The sequence below is a fragment of the Aulonocara stuartgranti genome, assembly GCF_965226115.1.
Source record: "Aulonocara stuartgranti genome assembly, chromosome: 20".
NCBI lineage: Eukaryota > Metazoa > Chordata > Actinopteri > Cichliformes > Cichlidae > Aulonocara > Aulonocara stuartgranti.
Genome location: NC_138956.1, coordinates 36126169 through 36152873, shown reverse-complemented (window position 1 = coordinate 36152873; position 26705 = coordinate 36126169). Strand labels below are relative to the sequence as shown.

Sequence of the window (26705 nt, the reverse complement as noted above, 5' to 3'; positions counted from 1 at the left end):
TTGAGGCCTGGGTTGGTGGAGGTTTGATTGTCAGGAGGTTGATGCTTATGATGCTTGGCTCGGCTTGCGGTTGACAGTTCTCCGGCCTGCGGCGCTGGCTCACTGCCTGGCACGTTGTCTACATGCTGCGGGTCCCCGTGGCCGGAGGGGCCCGCCCAGTGAGCTGCTACTCCCGGCGTGTCACGTCCCTGGCTGCACTGCTGCTCCGGGCTGTCTCCCCCTGGCGTGTTGCCCGCATTCGCCTGCTTACGCGCCAGTTGGGCCTCGCTGCGGCGAGTGTGCGTTCTCCAGCCTTTTTTAGCTGGGTTCTCTCTGGCATATCAGCTGCTGCGGCTCCTGTCTGTGTTCCCTCAGACACAGCGAGCCGGGCCTCGCTGTCTCTGATACGCCAGCCGGCAAGTGAGTGTTCTCCAACCCGCAGCGTCAGGCTCCCTGCAGGCGGTTCGCCCGTTACATGTTAGCCGGGCCTCACTGTGTCTGATAAGCGAGTGTGTTGTACTGCTTGGCCCTGGGGCGAGTTGCGGGTCGCGTCCCTGGCTTGGAGCTCCTCTCCAGCGGCTACACTACAGCCGCTTGCTGTGTTCCCCTGGCATGTTGCCCGCATTCGCCGGCTTACACGCCAGTCTGGCCTCGCTGTGTCTGATACGTCAGCCAGCGAATGTGTGTTCTCCAGCCTCCTTGGCCAGTCTCTGTCTGGCATATAGGCTGCTGCAACTGCAGGCTGTGTTCTCCTGGCGTGTTGCCGCATTTGCCGGCTTGCCCGCCGGTCGGTCCTCGCTGTGTCTGATGCCTCAGCAAGTGAGTGAGTGTCCCCCAGCCTGCGATGCTGGCTCCCTGTTGGTGCTTGGCCTGTGTGTCATGGACTTAGACGGCCAGCACGGGGATGCCCAGTAGCTGGGACTATGTGTCTGACCTCGAGTGTCTCATTGCGAGTTCACTCTTGAGGCTCCTCTGTCTACAGACAAGCACGTGGTGACGGTGCTGGGGGTGGACCTTCGGGTCATCGCCTTGCTCAGCCCTCCACTTACGCAGGCTAGGCTGCCAGTCCCCCGTCTGTGAACAGCTCGGGGTGGCTCCGGCTTTGGGGATGGACCGGTCACATCCCAAGCTTCACCTGCAGTTGCTGGCTGTGTTCCCCTGGGAACACAGTTCTCCTAGGACAGTTGGTCACCCTAAGATAAATCACCAAAGCAGAGATAAAAACCAACCAATGGGAAAGTTTATGGATATACAGGAATGACCGTCATCAGTAGCATACAACGAACAGTGATGTACACAATTTTCACAGCCAATAATCTCATCTCAATTCAACAGGATAATCTGAAATTACAAAGTTACACACGATGGCAAAACTGAACACGAAGGCTCACAACACATGTGCATGCACACAGGGACACTGTGAAGATCAGCTGAAAATATATTAGCAGCAGTAGTGCCGCACCTTTTTTTATTTACATGTTAAAGATTCTTCTAGATAAACGGGTCAGAAAAGAGGAACAGAAGAAAATATTTATAGATGCAGGAAAACCAGACATGCAAAGGGTTGATGTGACAGAAGAGGAGGTGGAGACAGGGTGGAGGCAAATCATCCACCATGACAACTTACCAGCTCTGGGAATAATAAACACTCTTATGTTACAGTAACCCCTAAAGGAACATCTCAAAGAAAAAGAAGAAATGTGCTACTTGCTGCCACACGTCAAACATATTTTTTATGTCTTACTTTACTTTTAAAATCTAAAAACCTTTTTTTTGTTCATCTGAAGCTAAAAGTAGAACATACTTATATTTGCTATAAAAGTTACATTTTGTTTTTATCAGATTGCTTCAGTTTGTTTTGAGGTGATTCACTGGAGTGTGTATCAGGTACACCTGTGACGTCATTGCACCTGTGAACAAGCAAGACTCACAAAAGCCTCACTCTTCACCAAACACAGGCTTCAGTAGAACCTCATTAACCAAAGATGCAGGCAGTGAGCTTTACTGGTGTCGAATGCAAATATTTTCCCTATAATCACTTTGCATGAGACAAGCTGAAAGATCAGTTGCACGTTCAGTCGGATAAGGAACACGAAGCAGACAAGTATGGAAAAGGTTTTTCTGTTTATCGTAGCTGCATCAGGCGAGTATTTTAATGTGTTTTTATCATTTCCACTTTTCTTTAATGCAACATCAGCACTGTGAAACCTTTAGGAACTATTATGTTATCTGTACAATACTTTTCTCTTTCATTGCTGTGCTGAAAACAGAATCATAGTTTGCACCAAATTGTTAAAATTCTAAGTTATTTTACTGCACATAAAAGTAGATATTATTACATTAAAATATAATGACAAAGTTAAGATGGATTTCTTTTGTTTTAAGCATAAATGTAAAATCAGTATTTACATCTATATCTGCAGGGCTGTGTTCAGGCTCCTCATATGTTAAGCGTCAGTACCATTTTGTTTATGACTGGAAGAACTGGACTGATGCTCTGAGTTACTGCAGGGAGAGATACACAGACCTGGCCACCATAGAAAACATGGAGGATGTGAGGATCCTGCAGAGCATGGCAGACTCAAGTAAAATGAACTACACACAAAACAAAAATGTGAGTACACTTTTTCTCTTCCTCTTTTTCTTTTTGCCTGTCCTGTTTGGTTCTTTAGCAATCAGAATTATTGTCTGAAGGCCAAGAGAGATGCTCAACGGATTTACTTTACCAAATGGATCATCACAGCCTTGCTGTATTGGTCCATTTGATTGACCTTTGTTATTATTTTATTTTATTAATTTTTTAAGTTATTAGAAACGGGAAAGACATGACTGAGGGATAGGAAAGGGAGAAAGAAAGAAAGAGAGAGAGACAGAAAGAAAGAAAAAAGGGAGAGGAAGAGGGACAGTGAGAGAGAGAGGAAGCTTTAAAAAAAGAAGAAAGAAATCACCTGGGTTACCTGTTGAGAGAAAGAGAAAGCAAGCAAAAAAGACAGCAACACAATACACACAACATCACTGCAATAAACTAAATAAATGTAAGTAACAGTAAATACTAAATACTGAATGTTATTGTGCAGCACGCAGGACCAACAGTGCACAACGTGCTTTGAGGTAGCAACCAAGAAAGGTGTCGTTTTTGATCACGTGTGTGTACACCTGTATGGATCAACACGTTTGTATTCAAAAGGTTCGTCCATGTAACGATCTGCTTGAGGGTGTGAGGAGCATAAAGCAGGCATGCAGGAGATCCAGGCCCCAGAGTGCGAGAGCCAAAGAAGGACCAACAAAAGGGGCTCCTCAGCTTTTCTTTTTTGTTTTAACGGTATAAACAATGAAATGTGGTGGATTGGCCAGATGCTGGCAGATGTGTAAAAATAACTCAGTTGTTTGGTGGAGGCTATGGCGGAGCTTCCACGGAGGCCAGCAGGTGGATGAGGGAAAGGGGAGGCAGGAGGAGGAGAGACCCGAGGCGGATCAACTGGTCCCGTAACAGACTTGACCCCCTGCTGGGCTTGGGAGAGCCCGATTGTCCTGCGGAGCCGTTTGCTGCCGGATACTCGATGGTCGGTTGCATCGTGTCTGGCGACACTCTCGATGGAGGACATTGAACGACATCTACCAATTTGGAACCATGATAACAGAGTTCTGGCTGATTGGACCTGGCTTATCGAAGAACAAGAAGCAGCTACAGCTGTTCAAAATCCCATAAGGCTGTTCGACATGATAGACAATTGGCAGGGCTGTGAGTACTCAGACTGTGTTTTGAACACAATATGGATAAGATCTTGGAGAAGCTCATGGCTCTGCAATATGGATAACACATAATTGAGAATTAGACCAACTGTAAAAATTGGATGCAGCTGTTCGCACTGGCACCTGCCAAGGTTGAAGCTGAGTGAAACAACAAAATTCTCCATGATAAAAGGATTGTTGTCAGAACCCTTTGTCCCTCCTTCAAGGCCATCGATGGCCGTGTTGATCTTCCACAGACCTACACTCACCCCCCACCCCCTCCGAACGCCTTCGAAGCTCATGTCTTCTGTGTTGTGAGATGTGATGATTCATGTGCTGAGGTGTTTTTTCTGTTCTCAAACTGATCTCCCTGTTGGAGCTCAGTCTGGGGGGAGTTATTTTTTCTCCTCGTCTTTCCTCATGTTGTGCATTTTCCATTGTTATACCTCTCTGACCTGTCTTCCCCATGTGATGTTTGTGTAATGTATGTATGGTCGGAGGGTAAGATGGCGCTGGCAAGGCTGGCAGCCTTAACCCAATCAATCATTCAATGTTGCCACCACCCCTCCGACTTGGGCACCATGTGAAGTGGAGAGGCCCAGGCACTGTTCGAGTGCTGCGCAATGCCCAGGCGCTCCATGGCCTCAAACTCCTCCTGGGTGATGGACAGGGTAGCAGCTACGCGCGCACGCAAACACCGGGGGACCAACCGTGGCGATGTAATCCTCAACCCTGTATTTTGCTGCTGCGCTGGAGAAATTAGGAGTTGACAGCAACAGAAACTCTTACAGCAAACGCTGAAATATGTCCCCGAAGGCCACCAAACTGGCCCCAATAAGGGAGTGGGCAGCCCGGGTTAGACAGCATCAATCAAACGTCTGTGAGCAACGTTGACTAACAGTCCGTGGGCACAAAAAAAATCGGTGCCGAGCTGGCAGCAACAAAAAAGTTCCACTGGAATTTCCGGCCGTGGAAACTAACAGTCACTAACCTTGCCCCATAAGTTGCAATACTAGAACCGTTAGCCGTAATCAGCTGCAGTCCGTGGCTTGCCGCTAAACTGTCCGCAGCAGTGGGTGGGATGGGGCTCTTCTGGGAGCCAGAGTCAACCAGCATGAGTCTTCAATGAAGAGCATCGTCAGCGACCGTGGCCGCTCCTGCACGGCAGCCCCGTTTCACTGAGCCAGAAAAAGAGCAGGGCGGCAGGAAGCGATGTGCTCTGGCGCCAAAACCGCCATACCAAGCATGTTGCTGAATTTTGCAAAGGATGGATGGAGGGAAGGGAAGCTGGCAAGGCGTTGGTAGAAGGTTTGCGGCTGCTTTAGTAAATAAGGCGTTTGGTGTGTTTCTTGGATTGCCGGAGAAAAAGCGATGGACGCAGAGCTTGAGTAGTTGTTCATCTGATGCGCTGACAGACGAGAGGACGACTGTAGCGAATGGAAATGTGAGTAAAATTATGTTACTCCTGTGAGAAAGCTGTGTTTAAAGGTATCCGCTGAGAATGGACCCTGTTTGCACGTAAACGACAATGAACAGCTAGCAGAACTGGAGGAACCTATATAGATGACAGCCGGAAGGAGCGTGTTTGGAGGCGTGGTCCTGCTCCTGAAAGTCCGATACATAATCTCCAATAAAACTTTATTGACCCCGAAGGAAATTGGGTTAAGGCTGCCGACCTTATGCCAGCACCGTCCGTGGTTTGTATCATATCTATCTGATACACTCCAGTTTGTACATGTAAATGGAGAGTCCTCTTCACACACTGAGGTTAGTTATGGAGTTCCACAGGGTTCAGTGCTAGGACCAATTCTGTTTACATTATACATGCTTCCCTTAGGCAGTGTCATTAGAAGACATAGCATACATTTACACTGCTATGCTGATGACCAGTGTTGGTCAAGTTACTTGAAAAAAGTAATCAGTAACTAATTACTGATTACTCCCCCAAAAAAGTAATCCCGTTACTTTACTGATTACTTATTTTCAAAAGTAATTAATTACTTAGTTACTTAGTTACTTAGTTACTTTTTAAAAACACGATTTACAACCTGAAGAGGTGATAAAGTGATAGATCTTTCAGCCCAATTCTACTTTTTCTACATAATCCATCATACAAAATGTAATCAAATGGAAAAGTCTCTTTTTTTAACTTGTTTTATCAGTTTTAATCTTTTAACTTTATGCATCAAGCAAAACATTTAATTATATGCAACATTCTCTGACTTGAATAAATTAGTTTAACATTTAAACCTATTTTCTACACATTCCAGCACATAAAATAAAATATTTTTTGTGTTTTCACTCACTCTTTCAAACAGATGCAAGTAAAACACAGCAGAAAATAAATAAAGTCAAAGACTCAGCGGTCCTTTTGCTCTATTTTCACCTGTAAAGCAGGAGCAGGGTAGGCGGAGGGTTACCCTGGTGCAGGTGTGCTGCGGTCAGTTGAAGAATCCGCGCGAGTGTCTCTGTGAGTTTCCCATCACGTCGTAGCTACTCGGTGCTTGCTCGGAAGTTTAGGGGTTTTTTTCGCTGTAAAAAGAAGTTTTCTTCCCACGCACGATGGACGCTAATGTTTTTCTCACTTTTTATGGACTCAAACTCAAAGTAAGGTCAGTACTTCCACACTTTAAACGCTGCACGCTCATACTCTCTCCCGCACTCGATATATTATCCATTGTTGATCTGCACACAGCTGCTGTCACCAACGTCGCACTTGCTTACGTCACTGTCATGAGACATTCTCGCAAAAAAAATCACAGTTTTAGTAACGCAGTAACGCAGCGTTCCTACGGGAAAGTAACGGTAATCTAATTACTGATTTTGCAATAGTAATCCCTTACTTTACTCGTTACTTGAAAAAAGTAATCAGATTACAGTAACGCGTTACAAGTAACGCGTTACTGCCCATCTCTGCTGATGACACCCAGCTCTATCTGTCCATGAAGCCAGATAACACACACCAATGAGTTAAACTGCAGGAATGTCCTAAAAACATAAAGACCTGGATGGCCGCTAACTTTCTGCTTCTTCATTCAGATCAAACTGAGGTTATTGTACTCGGCCCTGAAAATCTAAGAAATATTGTATCTAAGCAGATTCTTACCCTAGATGGCATTACCTTGGCCTCCAGTAATGCTGTGAGGAACCTTGGAGTCATGTTTGACCAGGACATGTCCTTCAATGCACATATTAAACAAATATGTAAGACTGCTTTCTTCCATTTGCGCAACATCTCTAAAGTTAGAAATATCCTGTCTCAGAGTGACGCTGAAAAACTAGTTCATGCATTTATTACTTCCAGGCTGGACGACTGTAATTCATTATTATCAGGAAGTCCTAAAAACTCCCTGAAAAGCCTTCAGCTAATCCAAAATGCTGCAGCAAGAGTCCTGACAGGGACTAGAAAGAGAGAGCAGATTTCTCCTGTTTTGGCTTCCCTTCATTGGCTTCCTGTTAAATCCAGAATTGAATTCAAAATCCTGCTCCTCACATACAAGGTCTTAAATAATCAGGCCCCATCTTATCTTAATGACCTTGTAGTACCATATCACCCTATTAGAGCACTTCGCTCTCGCTCTGCAGGCTTACTTGTTGTTCCTACAGTATTTAAAAGTAGAATGGGAGGCAGAGCCTTCAGTTTTCAGGCCCCTCTTCTGTGGAACCAGCTTCCAGTTTGGATTCAGGAGACAGACACTATCTCTACTTTTAAGATTAGGCTTCAAACTTTCCTTTTTGCTAAAGCATATAGTTAGGGCTGGACCAGGTGGCCCTGAATCCTCCCTTAGTTATGCTGCAATAGACGTAGGCTGCCGGGGATTCCCATGATGCATTGAGTTTTTCCTTTCCAGTCACCTTTCTCACTCACTATGTGTTAACAGACCTCTCTGCATTGAATCATACCTGTTATTAACCTCTGTCTCTCTTCCACAGCATGTCTTTATCCTGTCTTCCTTCTCTCAGCCCAACCGGTCACAGCAGATGGCCCCGCCCCTCCCTGAGCCTGGTTCTGCTGGAGGTTTCTTCCTGTTAAAAGGGAGTTTTTCCTTCCCACTGTCGCCAAAGTGCTTGCTCATAGGGGGTCATATGATTGTTGGGTTTTTCTCTGTATCTATTATTGTACGATCTACTATACAATATAAAGCTCCTTGACACGACTGCTGTTGTGATTTGGCGCTATATAAATAAAATTGGATTGAATGGAGATGCTTGCCCCCCACCTGAATCATACGGCGGGTTAGCTGGACTCCTCAGAGATACCGTGACCCAATGCTGCTGTCTACATTGCCTTACTGTAACCCTACTCACCCACCCCTGTTGCTTGTCACGTGTTTTCATGGTGTTACGGTGTGAAGATTCATGTGCTTGTGTGCTGAGTAGTTTTTGTTTTCTGTTCTCCTAGTGATCCCCTGTCAGGAGCAGAGCAGAGTTCTATTTTTGCTCCTCCCCTTTTGTGTTGTACATTTCATTGTTTTTCTTTATGCTACCTATTCTGACCTGTCTCCTCAACGTGATGTTTGTTTAATATATGTATGGTTTCCCTGCAGGCAACTGCAAGTGACAAATAAAGATCACCATCATCAAATGCTGTTTGACCAAGATCCAAAGAAATAGCAACTGATGACCTGATAATCACCCAGTTTACATTGAAATCAAAATATATGACTCGAAAGTAAAAAAATACCATTTTAGTTTCAAGGCTTTTTATGAAACAATTGAGATCAATAGTTTATGTCACAACACATTTCAATTGTTCCTTGCAGCGAGCTTGGATTGGACTGTACGATGATATGAACAGCTGGAGATGGTCAATGTCAAACACAGATTTATACAAAAACGGGGTGGCTTTCAGAAATTGGGAGCCTGGACAACCAGACAATTGGAAGGGCAAAGAACACTGTACTGGGTTAAAGTGGACTGGCTCATGGACTGATGAAAACTGTGACAATACATTTAAAGCACTCTGCTCTGACATCAGAGGTGAGGATGTTAATTCATACAGAACCCTAAAACAAAATTGTTTAAGTTCTACAAGTCTTTTCAATGTCTTTGGATTTTACATTTAAATATGTCTTGTTCTCCCTTCACTTTGGTTATTTTCCAGGACTGAACGTGACATTTGTCTTCATCAACAAATCCATGACATGGATGGAGGCCCAGCGCTACTGCAGAGCTAATTATACAGACCTGGCCAGTGTGAGAAACATGTCAGAGAACCAGAGAGTAACAGAAGTGCTACCTGCAGGGCAATCCGCCTGGATCGGCCTTTTCAGAGACTCCTGGAAGTGGATGGATGGAAGTAACTCCTCGTTTAGATACTGGAATACAGATGAACCCAATCATGTTGTCAAAAATGAATTTTGTGTCGCAGCAAACTTTGAATCTACTGGACAATGGGAGGACTGGAACTGTGACCGGGAGACAGCATTTGTTTGCTACAGTGGTAAGTTCTGATTCATGTAGCTTTTAGTTTTTGAATTTAGATGCAATTTTTTCAAATGGAGACAAGGCTGCTACCATCATCTCTGATCCTCACAGACTGCACTGCAGGCTGCTGTTTAACTTTACAGACAACGTATGTTTTTATGACAAAGGTCAATACAGTCAGCTTAGCTTAATATAAGAAAGTAAAAACACAAGAGCTTTAGTACAGTGTTGTGAAACTGATGTTGCTTCATTTCTGAAATAACAAATCCCTTTTATTTACCCTGAGAACGTTCAGGGCAGCAACAACAAAGTGCTACTGTACTGTGCACATGCAGCATTACTTATTTACCTTTACAATTAAACCCGTACATTTGTTCATTATTTACAAAGAGCCGGCTTACAAGCAAGTGGTGAGACTGAGAATGGGGAAAAACGACAGCCAATGTAGAGAGGCCAAAACCGGAGCCATGTGGTCGAATTTCCTTCTGCCAGTTAAAAATCGTGCTGCGGCATTTTGCACTAGTTGCAAGCGTGACAAAGTGTCCTGCCCAACCCCCATTGAAAGAGAAATGCAATGATCCAAACGTGAAGTAATAAAGGCGTGAATAACACTTTCCAAGTCACGCTTGAAAATAAAGGGCTTAACCTTCGATAAGCGTCTGAGGTGCTGTTTCACCACCTCGTTTACGTGACCGTCAAAGTGCAGAATCAACTTTTACTCTGAGATTTGTGATCGAACTCTTTAAATGAGAAGTCAAAGCAGCAAGATCAACATCTGGAGCGTCAGAAAAACGATGAGCGATTTCTTTCTTTGTCACTGACAGAAAGGAGAGTTTATCTGAAAGGAGGCTGTATGTGGCCCGCCATGTGAAATGAGTTTGACACCCTGAACTAAACTCAGGGCAGCAGGAAAAGCAGGTGACGTAAGCTGTCCATCCTTTGTTTTCTAACCCTGAGTGTCCCTCGTTCTTTAATCAGCACCTACCTACAAGCAAGTGGTGAGATTGAGGCTGGAGAAAAACGACAATCAGGATCTGAATGACCCTGCAGTGATGGAAGCCATGCTGGAACAGGTAATTATACAGCTCATGATTTCAGTGCAGGGGTAAAACTAGTTCTGGGGTAACGCGTTACTGTAATCTGATTACTTTTTTCAATTAACAAGTAAAGTAAGGGATTACTAATGCAAAAACGGTAATTAGATTACCGTTACTTTCCTGTAGGAACGCTGCGTTACTGCGTTACTAAAACTGTGATTTTTTTTTGCGAGAATGTCTCATGACAGTGACGTAAGCGAGTGCGACGTTGGTGACAACAGCTGTGTGCTGATCAACAATGGATCATATATCGAGTGCAGAGAGAGTATGAGCGTGCGCGTTCAAAGCGTGGAAGTACTGACCTTACTTTGAGTTTGATTCCATAAAAAGTGACAAAAACATTAGTGTCCGCTGTGCGTGGGAAGAAAACTTCTTTTTACAGCGAAAAAACCCCTAAACTTCCAACAAGCACCGAGTAGCTACGACGTAATGGGAAACTCAGAGAAACTCGCGGATTCTTCCACACCTGCACCAGGGTAACCCTCCGCCTACCCTGCTCCTGCTTTACAGGTGAAAATAGAGCAACAGGACCGCTGAGTCTTTGACTTTATTTATTTTCTGCTGTGTTTTACTTGCATCTGTTTGAAAGACTGAGTGTAAACACAAAAAACTTTTATTTTATGTGCTGGAATGTGCAGAAAATAGGTTTAAATGTTAAACTAATTTCTTCCAGTCAGAGAATGTTGCATATAATTAAATGTTTGCTTGATGCATAAAGTTAAAAGATTAAAACTGATAAACAAGTTTTAAAAAGAGACTTTTCCATTTGATTACATTTTGTATGATGGATTATGCAGAAAAAGTAGAATTGGGCTGAAAGATCTATCGCTTTATCACCTATTCAGGTTGTAAGTCGTGTTTTTAACAAGTAACTAAGTAACTAAGTAATTAATTACTTTTGGAAATAAGTCATCAGTAAAGTAACGGGATTACTTTTTCGGGAAAGTTATCAGTAATTAGTTACTGATTACTTTTTTCAAGTAACTTGACCAACACTGTTCATAAGTAATTATTTTGAAGCTGCCTCATTTTTTGGCCCCACTCACCTCTTTACTGCTGTCTGCCCCTCAGTTTGATCTTCACCTGATACTGAGAGCTTTTTGGGGGAGGTGTGAATAAACACTGACCAGCAGTTGGTTGCTTTTGTTCAATAAAGACAAATGTATTTGAGGAGAGTTTTGTGTTACGCCGCTGTGAGCCTTCACACATCAAACCGATTTGAGTTTGAACAGTGACACATGAAAGGCAATCCTCTCAATCCCAGCGGATGTTGCTGGGGATTTGTTTTTTTCACACCACACCAGAACGGATGTCCGCAAGTTTCGGTTGTGGTGCTTCTGGCTCGCCCTACAAAAGAGTGGCAAGAATAAAGGGAGCAAGTGTTGGGTAATTTGTTTCTATCAGCTCAGCAAACACACATCCTGTGAGTGTGCTGTTTGTCTCAGAGTGCGTTGCTAACTAAAGGTCCAGCTGCTGCATGTCACAGGGAGAGAAAAGAAGCAGCTAACTTCAGTCAGAGATGGAGAAAGATAAGAAAGACAGGAAGGGAGAGGAAACGAGCTTAACTTTAAAGGGAACGACTGCTCATTTAAAGCTTACATGTACGTTATTTAAAGGCTGCATGAAAATCCTCTGCAGGTTAGTGCAGACAAACAGGTTACTTTTCTGAACTGTGATGGACTTAAAATAAAGAACTGTGTGTGAGTGGTGCACAGTCTCGTATAAAGACAGCAAATACTGTCGGTGTCGAGGATGGAAATCAGCCAGGGCAACATAAAACATCTGCTGACATCTGGTTAAAATCAGGTGTTTAAATCTACAAACAATATTATTACAGTAATGCACTAATAGAGCACAAGGTTCAGTCAGTTTGCACAAAAATAGCTTTTAGAAATGTTATTCAAAGAGTTACTTTTTACATTCATTACTTACCCAAAGTAATGAATGTAAAAAGTAACTCAAAGTAATGAATGATTACTTTGAGACTGTTTTATCGTTTTAATTTGTTATGGAATAATAAGGGAACAGACATCACCTGACTGAATAATTCATTACCTCTATTACCTCAAACTGTAGTCCTCTGAATACTGCCTGCCTTTATTTACCAATCAAGAAATGTATAAGCTGTCCACAAACACTGGAACAATGTACAGGGTTAAATCAGTTATAGATGTGTGATCCTGCATCCTTGCAAAGCAGAGCGGTAAGCATAACGAGCTTTTAGTGAAGAGTTTTGTCTAAATGATATTCAGAAAAGCACTTTTTGTGTGTTTCAGTTCAAACAGAAGCTGAAGAACAAGGGCGTAAAAGGAGACATCAGACTGAGCTGGAGGAAGCAGTCGGACGGGGAGGTCTTCCTCAGGGATGAAAAGCAAACCAAGAAGAACACGACCTGTAAAAACGAGTTTTAAATGTTGATCAGGGCTCATGTGTGGTTTGGTGTTGGGTTTTTTCATAGAGCACATTATAGTAATAAACGTGTTGGTGTTCTTGTTTTACTGTTATTCTGCATTTAGGAGTTTGATTTGTTTGTGTGTTTCTGGATTCATCTTTATTCTGGTAGATTGTAGTAGTAAAGTTTATTTATTAGGACCTCACTGAGACTTAAGTTTTGTTTTCATGTTATGGTTATTGATGCGTTTAAGTTCCTGTGTTCTGGTTTATGTCTGTAAGTAGGAGTTCAAGGTTTCTTTCATGTATCTGTGGCTGTGCCTCTCGTGTCTGTGTAAATATCTCAGCACTTCGTTGTTCTCTACTCAGGCATCTTATCGAGGCCACGTCCACACTAATACATTTTCGTTTAAAAGCGCATCTTTTTCTCTCCGTTTTGGCCTTCTGTCCACACTGAGACGGCGTTTTCAGTGTGGATGAACAACTGTTCAGAAACGATTGAAAACGATAGAGTGGACGCCGAGCGTTTTCAGACGCCCATTTTCAAATGTATCCAGATTAGTGTAGACGTAGCCTAAGTGTCAGTATTCAGTCTGTGTTACTTCTCTGGTTTATTTCCTGTTTAAAATTGAAAGTTGATTTTTCTTTTCACGTTTCATGTTAGTTTTACTTCCTGCTGTTTGGTTAGTCTGACTGTATTCAAAGTCAGCTTTACTGTCAAAAAACATGTGAACTGCAAAGCTTCCACGGCCCTCCGTGTAAACTAAAACAATATTGAGATAAAAATAAAACAAAAGTCTGTCATCTTGTTGTAAAGCCCTTTTTGTTTTGGATTTACTTTATCAGTGGGATTAACACTTTCTTGAATTTTGTAAAAAAATATTGAAAGTTGAAGAAAATACTTCTGAGTGATCTGTCCACATCTTTCAAATACATCAAAATATGTAATAATCAGGCCTGTTTGGAAAACCCCAAAGCCCAAATTAGGGCAGCAAGCAGTCTGGCCTAACTTTACTCCCACTAACTTTACTCCCACTAACTTTGCTACCCTTGAGCCAGATACCGACAGGTGGTCACGGTGTGGATATTTGTTGACATTTGTTGTGCCACTGCAGGGGTGAATGTTCCAAAGAGTGGGTGAATGGGGATCTCAGGAGGAAATGGTAAAAAAAAAGGGTAAATGGTCTGTATTTGTATAGCGCCTTACTTGGTCCTAAGGATCCCAAAGCGCTTTTACACTATACACAATCATCCATCCGTTCACACACACTGGTGATGGCAGCTACATTGTAGCCACAGCCACCCTGGGGCGCACTGACAGAGGCGAGGCTGCCGGACACTGGCGCCACCGGGCCCTCTGACCACCACCAGTAGGCAACGGGTGAAGTGTCTCACCCAAGGACACAACGACCGAGACTGTTGGAGCCGGGGCTCGAGCCGGCAACCTTCTGATTACAAGACAAACTCCCAACTCTTGAGCCACGAAATAATACAGGGTGTTGGCCGCCCACTTGTTAGCTAAGCACTTCTCTACAGTGCTGTAGCGTGGCTCATCCGCTGATGTACTGGCTGATGTACAGTACTGGGGGGTCAGCACCACACACCCTAAGGCACCCTTTTTCACATGACAGTTGACCCAAAGCGTGAAGTTTTGTCCATTACGTGCTGAATTCCGTTTTTTTGGAGCTTGGCACTCCCAGTTTTATATTTGTAGGTCCAGAACCCCATGTGGCTTCCTGCCAAACAGGAAATTTAATAAACGCAGTGAAAAAAACAGGATCTATACATTGGTTCCAATCATGTTCATCATCATTAATCAGTGAAAGCCTTATTCAGATGCTCCACCAGACCATCAGTCTGTGGGTGATACACTTTAGCCCAAATAGACTTCATACCCAGTAATTCAAAACTGGCTGACATGAAGGATGTGCTCTGGTCCATCAGAATCTCTCTCAGGATTCTGATACAGGAATTATGTGTGCGGGCTGTTGTAGAAGCTCCTGTTGTCGTTTTTGAGTTTCACAAGTTTGCTGCTTTGTTTTCTGCTAAGCAGACCAGCATGTCTTTAAGTTTGAGCTGTTCCAGTGGCACCAAAAAAGGTGTTCAACACTTGGAATCATCCTAACATCATTTATCTGCAGAAATGCATATCCAAACTGAGAACGACTTTAAATATCAATCAACTGTCCGGTTACTTCTCAGTAATGGGAATACGACTAAAATGACTGTAGTTCCTAAACAGTTCGACACTTTTGTTAAACTCCTCGAATTAAAGCTGAGAGTCACTTCAATCACATCCTGATATTTTTATTTAAAATCCACTGCAGAGGACATTGTCCAAAGCTTGTGTAGAATGTGGCAGATCCACTCAGTTTAAACTGTGCGTGTGTGTTACAGATGGTGTGGGCAGACACACACAGAGTGGGCTGTGCCTTCCATCTCTGTGACACTATGGAGGGACTGGACTGGGACAGAGTCTCCTTCCTCGTCTGTAACTACTACCCAGCGTCAGTACCACGACTCCTTCCAGTGTTACTGCTGCACAATACTACAACAAGTGCTCCCTCTTGTGGACTGTAGTAATAATGACACTTTATGTTTGACTGAAGGCAGAGACGTCATTAAATGTGGCTTCTATTAAAAAAAATTATCTCACAATAATGTAGACAATACAGTATAATACACTTATACATCAATGGTGCTTCGTGTTAGTTCTGTTGGAAAATGACTCTAAGACTAAAACTAAACAGTTTATTCAATCATTCAGGAAATCCCCCAAAGTTGATTCTGTTCGTCTGATTTGGATTTGTGTGATATTTTGTGTACGTGTGTTCAGAGGGAACTATGAAGGAGTGCGGCCGTATGTTAAAGGCGATTTGTGCTCCAGATGCCCCGAAAACCTCCAGATGTGAAAACAATCTCTGTGGTAAGAGTACAGTCGTTACTCCTCCTGTTCTGTGTTCATCCACATCAGTACTTTAGTTTAGTTTAGTTTTGTTCAATGGCAAATGTAATTTAAGTTAACGCAGCATGAGGTTTCACAGGTGCTCGCTGACTTTTCACTACATTTATTGATAAAATGCAAAAGAAGAAAAACATTTATTTCTAGTCTTTTTCAACTGTGAAGGGTAAAAAGTGCAACATCGTTTTCAGCACAGCGAAAGGTGAACCACTGCGGTTAAAACATCCATAATAACTGTAAAAAATAAAGCTGGCTACTTTGCAGATTTCACCCATCGCAGGTTATTTTCAGAACGTAGCTCCCGTGATAAACGAGGGACCACCGTATGTAACAACCTTTACATACTGTTCAGTATATAAACGTTTATATGTAAGGGTAGTGACCAGTTTTGATGACAGCAACAATATTTTAAATGTAATTTTCAGTGACCCAAACAATACAAAAATGAAAGTTGATACTGTTGTACTTTTCTGACCTGCATCACTGAGGCTCAAATCGAGGAAAATGTGTTTTAGGGAGTCTTGAAACTTTCAACCTGTACGTGGCAGGCTGGTGTGTATTTTTAAGTGACAGTGGCCCCTGACGCTGGCATGAGAAATGTGTGTGTGTTTGATCCACGCCAGTCTTTCTATCTAACATTCTTGTTAGCATCGCCCTGGTTTCCTCAACACAAAGCCAATAAGATTTTTCCAGTTTATAAATCTCACATGCACGTGCAGTCAGAATAGGACTTTCAAGAAGCAATCACATCACCAGGTAAAGTTTTCTTTATGAATGCATGTGAATCCATCATATATTTGATTATTGCTCCCACATCTGCTGCATTGTGTTTCCAAAGAGAGGACCAGATGGAGAGCAGCAATGGACATGGGTTTGAGTGGGTGTGGTGGGCAGGCCTGTGGAGAAAGTAACAAAGATGTGAACTTAAAGATTGTGGATTAAAAGTTTAAAGAAGTGAAAGCAGGGACAGAAGGTGGAGTGGTGGTTATGAGAGACCAGACTTTCAAAGTGAGAGAGTGGTTGAAATATTCATCGCTAAATGCTCGTAGTGCTCTCAGCCTATTTCTGGTCCTGGTGCTCTGCAGAGCTGCACACAGACTCACCCTTCATGTGTGTGTGCTGCAGCATTTCTGTTCTTCTATTAAAATAAACTTGTCTGATTGTATTTCTGTTGTCTACGTCGCTCTTTTAACCCTCCCTCTATCAGACTCTTTCACTCTGTGCTGCTTTCTACTGTTTGCCTTTGTGTTTGGAAAAGAGAATATCTTTTTCACGGCTTTCTGATTCTGCCATAGGAGGAGATGTTACAGGCGCTCTAATGACTGCCTGTGTGAACTATTGAACAGGCCTGCAACCCACAGAGGGCTGTAGGGGATGTGACTGAAGTAAATCAAATGAAAAAGCTTCTCAAGAAAACTTCAGACACAAAACAACTGCAACAAGAAGGGAAAGAAAAACGGAATTGAATTGAAAGCCTTTCTAGTCAGTATACACAGTGTAACAAGATTAAAACCAGCTCTGTAAAAGTGCACAAATAATATAAATATGCAGTACAGGAGTGACACAGGCTGACAGCCAGAGAATGATGGCACTACCACATATGTTACACTGGACTACAGTACTACAGCAAAATAAAACGAGGCTCATACTCATTTAGCTGCAAAGAAAATAACTGCATGTAGATGCAAAATGATTTTAAAAAGAACTCAAATATCAGCGCAAAAACCCTCTAAGTGGCTACAAAGAAACGTGACAGATGGAAAAGGTCTGGAGTGATTACACTATTACAACTATACAAACACAGGAGACTCGGAGTCACAATTATGAAAGAGTGCAAATATGTCTGAGACAGCAGACGCAAGCAGCAGAGGCAGAAGTCGGTCAGTGACGCACTAGAACAGCTGACTGTGAGTGCAGAACATCTGTAACACATTTATATTTATTTACAAATCTTTGAGGACATTTGTGTTTTGAAACTAGCTGCACAAGCCGACACATGCCTGTTCTTTAGTTTCAAAGCGACATCGGGTGCTAAAGTCTGACCTGCATCGACCATCAGCTGAGCGTCCTCCTCATCGCGCCACGATTGCTGCAGAAACAATAAACTACTGTGAGCTGAACTTGCAGTGCAATAAATATTAGCGTTTCTGTTTTTTGTACCATGCTGTTTGAATTAGTTTAACCTTATGTGTATTAGTAGGTTTCAGCTGAGGCGACGCTGTGACTTTTTTTGGGTGTCCATGGAGGCCTGTCCACAGCACTGGACACTGAAGAGGGAGACCGAAAAAAAATGACAGAGGAGACAAAAATGGCCGTCGCACCCATGAATGTTGAAGCTTTCCCTGTTCTCTGTTTGTACTTCTGTCTCCCACATTCAGCATCGTCACTGTGAAACACGGGAGCTTAATGGTGATGAGACTCAGTGTCAGCTGTGTCTGGCTGGAGGACGGGTGGGTAAGTTACCCAGCAGCAGGGGGCGGGGATACTGGTCCGTATATATTAGGGGACCAGAGGACACCCCAGCACTTTCCCCCTCTGCTGTTGCTCTGCCGTCTGTGCTTAAAGCTGTACACCCGGGGTTTTGCTTTGCTGGCTTTCTGCTTTGTAATTCTCTTGCTAAATGTCTGTATGTATTTTTCCTGCTGTTCATTTGATTCAGAGTATTAAACTCTGACCCAAGGATTCGACTCTTTTCCAGAGTCTTTTTGAGTGTCTTGATTTTAATCGGAGCTAAAAAAGTTGGGTCCCCACATCGTCAGCGGGAGAAGGTTATCATGATGGCTTCAAAATTTGCGACCGCAAGATCTTCCTTATTGAACTCACACATGAGCGTCATTATACTGATTTTGTAAATGAAGGTTAGTTATAAGGCTCAACAATGAACTGACTGCAGAGCGCCGTGCTCTGATTTTACACACTTAGAGAACCGTCCAGTTTTACATAAGCAGAATGCTAAATGTCTTTCAGGTTGAAGTAAAATAAGTGACTTTATGTTGCGTCCTGTCGTGACCCAGCTTGGGTCCTCCGGCCAAACAATGACGCTGCCGCTGCAGTGGACACAGTGATCCACTGCACTGTACTGCACAGGCCTCCAGTGACCACACCAACAACCTTCCTGCAGGCAGGAGGAGTGAGTTTGCATTAAAGAGAAAGACGTGCAGTCAGTGTAAAAGGATGGAGGGAGACACACAGAGGGAGCTATACAAGTAAAAGCAGGGGGAAAGTTAGAGAACAGGAGAGAAAGAAAGATCTTCACTGAAGCTAGAGTCCAGTGTGACGTGGCCTCTGGCCATCTCATTTCAGAAGGACAATCTGAAATCACATGTTAACACACCTGATGGGAAAACATCCACACACACAAATAGTGTGTGAAGATGCTAATGCTAACCACTGATGGGAAGTACTGGTGCCTGCACCTTCTTATTTACATAGTAAAAACTTTCTAAAGGCAAATACCTGGGGTGGGGTCTGGGGAGGAGGGCTGAAGAGTGGCAGGTACACCTTACAGGTTGTACAACTGAAAAAAAGAACATATTTTTGTTTTTAGGGAAATGCCAAGAAAAGAGGACGACCTCAGAGAAGATACATGAATGCAGGTGGACATGCAGAGACAGAAGGTGAACTATAGTGATCCTTAGAGCTAAGATATTTTCATCTTACTTCGCATGAAGATGAAAGATTTGAATCTATAACTTACCAAGAAATATCAAGAAACAAGGAAGAGACAAGGATGGAAAAGGTTTTTCTGTTCATCATAGTTGCAGCAGGCAAGAATTTTAATGTGTTTTTTATTTTTCATGTCATTTTCATATTCATTTTAAACACAGTATCAGGTAGCACTGTGTGACCTTGTGTTACTGTTATATTAACTGATCTAGAAACAGAAGGATAGTCATCGTTAGGAAGTCATTTTATGTTTATGACATTAATATTGGTGGTTTTACAGCTCTAATTAAATACACAGCTAATACCACTACAATTCCACTGAAACCACACAGATAAGCTATATAATTATTTTTAAGTCCAAATGTAATCGATATTTACATATAACACAATAATATTCCATTTCTGCAGGGCTGTGTTCAGGCTCCTCATATGTTAAGCGTCAGTACCATTTTGTTTATGACTGGAAGAACTGGACTGATGCTCTGAGTTACTGCAGGGAGAGATACACAGACCTGGCCACCATAGAAAACATGGAGGATGTGAAGATCCTGCAGAGCATGGCAGACTCAAGTAAAATGAACTACGCACAATACCAAAATGTGAGTACACTTTTATCCTCTTTTTAAATTAAATTGATATATGTAAGCCACAGGTGGGAGTTAATGTGTTTGTATGTATCAGTGGCATGGTAGGCATGGATGTCGTCACTTTTCTGCACTATAGTTAAAAAGAATCTGCTATATTACAAAAAATATGTTTTCTATTGCCTGAAAACGACTTTTCAGATCATTCCTTTGGGTAAAAAAGCAATAAAACACCATGAAAACACCTCAGTGCACATAAAAATGTATTATTGAAAAATTGTCTCAAAAATAAAATTATTTTGCAGATAAATGTTCACCTATCGTTGGATTAAGTTTTCTGATTTGTGTTCGTGCTTTTACTTGAACGTCCCAGTAGTCCATTATGTTTTTGGTCAAGTCATCATCTCTGTGCAGTGTTGGGACGGTTACTTTTAAAATGTACTCCACTACAGATTACAGAATACTGAAGGCTACTCTCCACACCAACACCAACTAGATGTTTAATCTTAATATAAATGAGTAACAGTAGGTGGACATTAGGTAAGGCTGCACTTTTTGCAGTGATCTTGTATAGAAAACTATTCCTCGCATATATGAAACTTATTGTTTCAGAGGTCTCCAAGAAGGCTGGGTACTCTGATCCATCATTCGGTGCATAAGTGCAGTTAGGAACCATTCCCTGACCTGAAGGCGCAGGGAAAGAACCCTCTTGTCCACTGGGAGAAACCCCTACATACAAGCTAGATACCCACCCCAGCTCGCCGCCTTTCACCAGGGGCAACTCCAGATTAAGTCCAGCACCTCTCCAGGAGACTGGTTCCAGAGCCCAAGACATGCGTTGAGGTGATCCCAACTATACTCAGCCGGTACCGTTCAACCTCATGCACTAACTCGGGCTCCTTCCCTTGTGTGTAATTTTGTGTTTAATCTGTACGTGGGTGTAAAACAAAACAGTTTTCAGTTTTTTGTACACGGGCCACTCCCCCCCAAAGCTCACCCTCAACACAGTCCACACACAGCCTAACTTTACCATTGCAGGGGGTCCATTGGGGATTGAGTCTGTCGACATAACACGCCACTGACCACGTAACTACAGGTGTGACTGGGTAATTACTGCACCAGGTGACCAGATCTCCCCTCGGTCCAGCTCAAACTGAATGATTCCAAAGAAAAATGAGAGCTCTCAGTTCAGGCTTCATTTCTAAGACAGGAATGTAGGTCATATCGTTTTAGTCAACACAATTTAATTATTGCTTGCAGCGAGCCTGGATTGGGATGTATGGTGACATTAACGGCTGGAGGTGGTCGATGCCAGACACAGATTTCTACAAAAATGATGAGGCTACGTTCAGAAACTGGGAGCCTGGACAACCGGACAACTGGTTAGGGAACGAACACTGTGCTAAGTTACATGAGACTGGATTATGGAATAATGACAGATGTGGCAGTAAATTTAACGCCATTTGTTCTGATGTCACAGGTGAGGGTTTTAATTAATAAAATATTTTTTAAATGTAAAAGTCAGCAGCATTTTCATCTGCAACCGGAGCTGTTGTGTTTCGGGGATCTACATTGTTCTTCAGAACACTTCACTTTGGTCTGTTTTCAGGACTGAACGTGACATTTGTCTTCATCAACAATTTCATGACATGGACGGAGGCTCAGAGCTACTGCAGAGCCCATCACACAGACCTGGCCAGTGTGAGAAACATGTCTGAGAACCAGAGAGTAACAGAAGTGCTACCTGCAGGGCAATCCGCCTGGATCGGCCTTTTCAGAGACTCCTGGAAGTGGACAGATGGTAGTAACTCCACGTTTAGAAACTGGAACCCAACTCAACCTGATTTAAGCACAGGGAGTAATGTTTGTGTGGCAGGACTCTTTCCATCTGGAGTATGGGAGGACTGGAACTGTGATCGAAAAACAGCATTTATCTGCTACAGGGGTAAGCTGCACTTTGTTACTTTCCACCAGTGAACAGCAAAATTTCCAGCTTACCTCATTTCTCTAATTTAGGCCAACACAAATAAACTGAGTTGCTCAGCTTTTTGAACGAAAACCACCGGTAACTGACTTAAGCTGATAAAACTGAGTTCAGTCTACTTACTATTTTTATTTAAGCACAATATTAGATTTAACATCGAGGTAGTCTTCAGTTTTGAATTTAATTACATGTTTGTGGCGGGGCGTGGCCTGCGGTGCAGTGCAGAGGCGGCGGACGCACCTGCACAAGCCCGGGTAAAGGAGCAGGGTTGGAATTGTGACATTAAAAAAAACAATAATTGCTAAAAGAAATTTAATTTGTAGTTCTAAATAAACTCTAAATGCATTTAGGACTTTTTTACTCACTTTATGTCTCTTGCACGATGTTATTTCTCTCTCCATCAACATAGGTTACCATTAGATTAGCATGACCAATTATGCAAATTGGGCGATGACGTCATTCAGCGACTTCTAGCGACTTTTAGGACAGCCAATAGCGATTTTCCTTACTGAGTTGGCAACACTGCGTGTACCTCAGAGCCTCACACGCTGCACTCCAGACCGACGTTAAACACCATCCATAAAGAAGCAAAAGTAATGATACAACAGATTTGCTGCACTGTGAGATCAGGCTGTGAAACTGAGGTTGCTTTATTTCTTACCCCACACTTCTTTACCCTGGGGGGGGGGGGGGGCTCCCACCAATCACAATCACAGTGTAGTGTCTGAGAATAATTTGGAATTAATTTAGATTTCTGTATAATATGCTGGTTTTATGCCTTAACCTTTAGTTACACTCAGTCCTTTTGACCAGAATTTTTCAAAGTAAGTTAAGTAACAATTTATAGTAACATGCACAATGTTTCAGTCCGTTAGGAAGATGCAGTAGAGGCAGTCCATCAAATCATCAAACTATTAAAACAGCAGTATTCAATACAGGCAGGGGAAAGTCACCCTGCCACTCCACACACCTGGTGAAAAAGCTGGGAAGAAGCTGCTTTGCATCTCCTGCTTTACAAGGTTTTGAATCCATGCAAATGCTCCCTTAATCACGTACTCTCAAACACCGTGTGATGTGTATGAATCCTCTAAAGTGCTACTACTCATTTCAATATGTTCTTTTCAGATTGTCCACGTGTCTTTTTTAAATGTGCTACTGGAAACCACAGAAAGCTTCCATGTAAATTACTTTGTGAAACTTTAGCTGGGCATCCACTGTGTGGTTTTTGGTCCATTTTGAGCTTTTTGGGGATCGGCCCGAGTTTCGCCTTAATCGTGTGTCGTGCATCATGTTGTGTACGTGGGGTCACGATTAAGACCTCACGACCAGCTCCCGATCATCAGTCATTTAGTCATAGAAAATCAAACCTGTTTGATATCCTGTCGGCCGTTGTCTGCCAACATGACTGCAACAACCGTGAAAACAGCTGGATCATCATCATCATTGGCACTTGTGCTGTACAATACAAATACAAATATAGTAATAAAATAGCAAAAATCAGACATAGCAACAAAATCAATTTAAAAGTCACCCACAGAGTTAAAAGCCAGCGAATAAAAATAGTTTTTTAATCTGGACTTAAAACCTGGCACTGATGGAGCCTGTCTGATATGGAGAGGGAAGCTATTCCAAAGCATTGGAGCAGCAACAGAGAACGCTCGGCCTCCTCCAAGTTGTAGCCGTGACTTTGGGACCGAAAGCAGCAGTTGCTCAGCTGACCGAAGCGAGCAAATGGGGACATGAGGCCTCAACAAATCAGACAAGCAAACAGGTGCCAGACCGTTTAGAGATTTAAAAATCAATAAAAGGACTTTAAAACAGATCCTTAATTCAATTGGAAGCCAATGTAGAGAGGCCAAAACCGGAGCCATGTGGTCGAATTTCCTTCTGCCAGTTAAAAATCGTGCTGCGGCATTTTGCACTAGTTGCAAGCGTGACAAAGTGTCCTGCCCAACCCCCATTGAAAGAGAAATGCAATGATCCAAACGTGAAGTAATAAAGGCGTGAATAACACTTTCCAAGTCACGCTTGAAAATAAAGGGCTTAACCTTCGATAAGCGTCTGAGGTGCTGTTTCACCACCTCGTTTACGTGACCGTCAAAGTGCAGAATCAACTTTTACTCTGAGATTTGTGATCGAACTCTTTAAATGGGAAGTCAAAGCGGCAAGATCAACATCTGGAGCGTCAGAAAAACGATGAGCGATTTCTTTCTTTGTCACTGACAGAAAGGAGAGTTTATCTGAAAGGAGGCTGTATGTGGCCCGCCATGTGAAATGAGTTTGACACCCTGAACTAAACTCAGGGCAGCAGGAAAAGCAGGTGACGTAAGCTGTCCATCCTTTGTTTTCTAACCCTGAGTATCCCTCGTTCTTTAATCAGCGCCTACCTACAAGCAAGTGGTGAGATTGAGGCTGGAGAAAAACAACAATCAGGATCTGAATGACGATGATGTGATGGATGCCATGCTGAAACAGGTAACTGGTCACCTCCAGCGTTATTGTGAAACAAACCTTAAGCTGCTTTAACTTTCATATACCTAATAACAACAAACTTATGCAGCAGCAAAAAAGAGTGAATAGCAAATATTAGTGAATAATTTTGTCTGTCATATTCTGCAAATCACATTTTTGTGTCCCAGCTCAAACAGACGCTGAAGGACCAGGGAGTCGCTGGAGATCTCGCACTGAGCTGGAGGAAGCAGCCAGAAGGAGAAGTCTTCAACAAGGATGAAGAAGGAAACAAGGAAACGAAACCATCTGTATAAGACAAGCTTTACCAATTTTGGTTATGAAACATTTCTTTCTGCTTTGTCCTTTTAAAAAAGATTATTCTTTAGTTCTCTAATTTGTGTAAACTCTACTTTCTTATTTAAAATGAAACGGTCACTGCTAAATAAAGAATAAGCAGGACTTTGAGCAACATGTTTTTGAGGTGTTGGTGAAAGAAGCCTGGACTGCTGTTTCTGTGAATATAAAAAAGAACATTAAGATTTTATATGAAATAATAATAATAATAAAACGAATACAGAACCTTGAACCTTGAAATCCCGTATATTTCTATAACGAACGCTGTAATGAGCTGATCTGATCGTAGTTGCTGATGCAGCTGTACTAGACCTCAGTCCTGCTCTGACACAGTCACATCAGTCTGGGTGTGAGAGGAACGAACGACGACAGTCCACCGCCGGCCGGATTGCCAGGCACTCTTTCTCCACTGTGCTGTATTTCCTCTCCTGCCCTGTCAGTTTCCAGCCGGTGTACAGGATCAGGTGGCGATCCCCCGTACCTGCTGGGACCAAACGGCACCCAGCCCTGTGTTTCAGTTAAGAAGCTTTGCAGCGTGGGCACAGAGCACATGGTCCATGAGGCGCTGGGAACAAGCCAAACAAAAGTTTGACAAACAGGTCCAAACCTCACGCTGTTTTTTCCTTGGAATTTGCAGACAAGGGAATCTAGCTTGCAGTAGTTGACACAGAAGCATATAGACCTACCTTTCTTCACTACAAGAACTATAAGAACTATTTTCAGCATTTCAGCCAGTTCTCTCTGGAAGATTTGCCTTTCATGCTCAGGTAACCTTGGCATCTGTGGCCCCAGCTCATCTCTCTCCTTCACCAGGACACTAGACCAGAGAAGTGGTTTTGGCCTCTCTCCATGCTTTCAGGAGATGAAGGTGATATATCTGTGTGGCTCCACCCCTGTCTGTATGTTGCCCACTCACCATGTGACCACAAAGGGTCTTTTCCACTTGGTGACTAACTTTGAGCTTGAAGAAGGCAGTAATACAAGTAGTTTATCTCCTGGTGAAATTTGCCACTCTGTTGCAGAGGCCCTGCTGACATTTCTGGGCCTGGAGCACATTTTTCAGTGACAACCTTCCCAATTGTGTGCAGCTTTGTCTAAGGTCCAGGATGTACTGAATCTCATTTTTTACTGGCCCAGGATCTGCCATTTTTCTGGGACACCCTTCCACAAACAGTGTCTGGTCCTCTGCTGTCATCCAACAACCCCAGAACCGCCGGCAGCGGTTTTCCTGGGAAAGGCCCAAGCGATCCAAAATGTCCCATCAGATGTCTCCAAAAGTCCCCAGCGAGGCTGGCGTCAAGCCCATTCTGCCGTGGGACACTGCCACGCTCTGAAATGGCTTGGGTGGTCTCCAGGAATAACTGTGGGTTGTCGCCCTCCCCATCCGGTGCGTCGTCACTGCCAGCAGAGGAGACGAGAGGGTAACAAAGTAAAACAGGAAGTAACAGCAGGTCTAACAAAGAAATACAGACTTAAGAGACAAATAGAGGAAAGACAGGAGCGCAGGAAATCTGAAACTAGGTAATAATTATAATATAACTTACAAACAAAAAAATAAACTAAAATGTTGAACTTGGACTGAAAGCTTGATCATGACGCTAGAGAGAAATTCCATGTTTCTATCGCCAAATATAGCAGCATGGGATCAGAGTACCAGGATCTCCATTATGTTGGGTTATTTATAAATATATATGTATTTATATTATATTTTAGATTAAGGTGTAGTGTTCAAACGGGATTGGACTGTGTTCTCTGTCCAGCTTTTATTTTAACAGCAACTTTAACATTCGAAACGAAGCTGTGCAAAATGTACTTTCATGCTAAATAACGTCCATATTACAGGACATCAAAGTGCACTTTCATTTTTGAACATGTGAGTTATGAAGGCTAAAAAGGGTCTGGTGGAGTCACACACACACACACACACACACACACACACACACACACACACACACACACACAGTCGATGCTGTGGGCTTTCTGAGACAGATGGGGATGAGAGAAAAAGCACCGTGTGAAGAAGAGGGAGTGAAACAAGGTCAGACAAGCAAAATACAGAGAACGAGAGAAAGAGCGAG

At 43.0% G+C, this 26705-nt stretch overlaps 2 protein-coding genes across 5 annotated transcripts; both read left to right on the top strand.

Moving 5' to 3' along the window:
* Positions 1 to 666: 666 nt before the first annotated feature.
* On the top strand, positions 667 to 13430 carry LOC309697031 (secretory phospholipase A2 receptor-like). 3 transcript variants are annotated; one of them, XM_082518665.1, is made up of 7 exons: positions 667 to 2122; positions 2403 to 2593; positions 8475 to 8691; positions 8816 to 9154; positions 9529 to 9576; positions 10165 to 10211; positions 12512 to 13430. In XM_082518665.1, exons 1-7 carry the CDS (start codon positions 2086 to 2088, stop codon positions 12644 to 12646), a joined length of 1014 nt encoding a protein of 337 aa, XP_082374791.1. In that variant the 5' UTR covers positions 667 to 2085; the 3' UTR covers positions 12647 to 13430. The 3 variants fall into 3 exon arrangements, with proteins under 3 accessions (XP_082374791.1, XP_082374790.1, XP_082374789.1); XM_082518664.1 differs by having other exon boundaries at positions 669 to 2122; positions 9529 to 9554; positions 10143 to 10211; XM_082518663.1 differs by lacking the exon at positions 9529 to 9576 and having other exon boundaries at positions 669 to 2122; positions 10117 to 10211.
* Positions 13431 to 19587: 6157 nt separating this feature from the next.
* LOC309696271 (C-type mannose receptor 2-like) lies at positions 19588 to 24798 on the top strand. 2 transcript variants are annotated; one of them, XM_082517426.1, is made up of 5 exons: positions 19588 to 19853; positions 21099 to 21318; positions 21448 to 21783; positions 24203 to 24297; positions 24462 to 24798. In XM_082517426.1, exons 1-5 carry the CDS (start codon positions 19785 to 19787, stop codon positions 24585 to 24587), a joined length of 846 nt encoding a protein of 281 aa, XP_082373552.1. In that variant the 5' UTR covers positions 19588 to 19784; the 3' UTR covers positions 24588 to 24798. The 2 variants fall into 2 exon arrangements, with proteins under 2 accessions (XP_082373552.1, XP_082373553.1); XM_082517427.1 differs by lacking the exon at positions 19588 to 19853 and adding an exon at positions 20455 to 20934.
* Positions 24799 to 26705: the final 1907 nt, after the last annotated feature.

What these genes read in the sequence shown, in the direction of transcription:
- LOC309696271 (XM_082517426.1), top strand. Translation starts at nt 19,785, where the DNA reads ATGGAGGATGTGAAGATCCTGCAGAGCATGGCAGACTCAAGTAAAATG. An exon ending in ACTACGCACAATACCAAAAT is followed by an intron (nt 19,854 to 21,098) that starts GTGAGTACACTT and finishes TATTGCTTGCAG; the next exon opens with CGAGCCTGGATTGGGATGTA. An exon ending in CATTTGTTCTGATGTCACAG is followed by an intron (nt 21,319 to 21,447) that starts GTGAGGGTTTTA and finishes GTCTGTTTTCAG; the next exon opens with GACTGAACGTGACATTTGTC.
- LOC309697031 (XM_082518665.1), top strand. Translation starts at nt 2,086, where the DNA reads ATGGAAAAGGTTTTTCTGTTTATCGTAGCTGCATCAG. An exon ending in GTTTATCGTAGCTGCATCAG is followed by an intron (nt 2,123 to 2,402) that starts GCGAGTATTTTA and finishes CTATATCTGCAG; the next exon opens with GGCTGTGTTCAGGCTCCTCA. An exon ending in TGGAAGCCATGCTGGAACAG is followed by an intron (nt 10,212 to 12,511) that starts GTAATTATACAG and finishes TGTGTGTTTCAG; the next exon opens with TTCAAACAGAAGCTGAAGAA.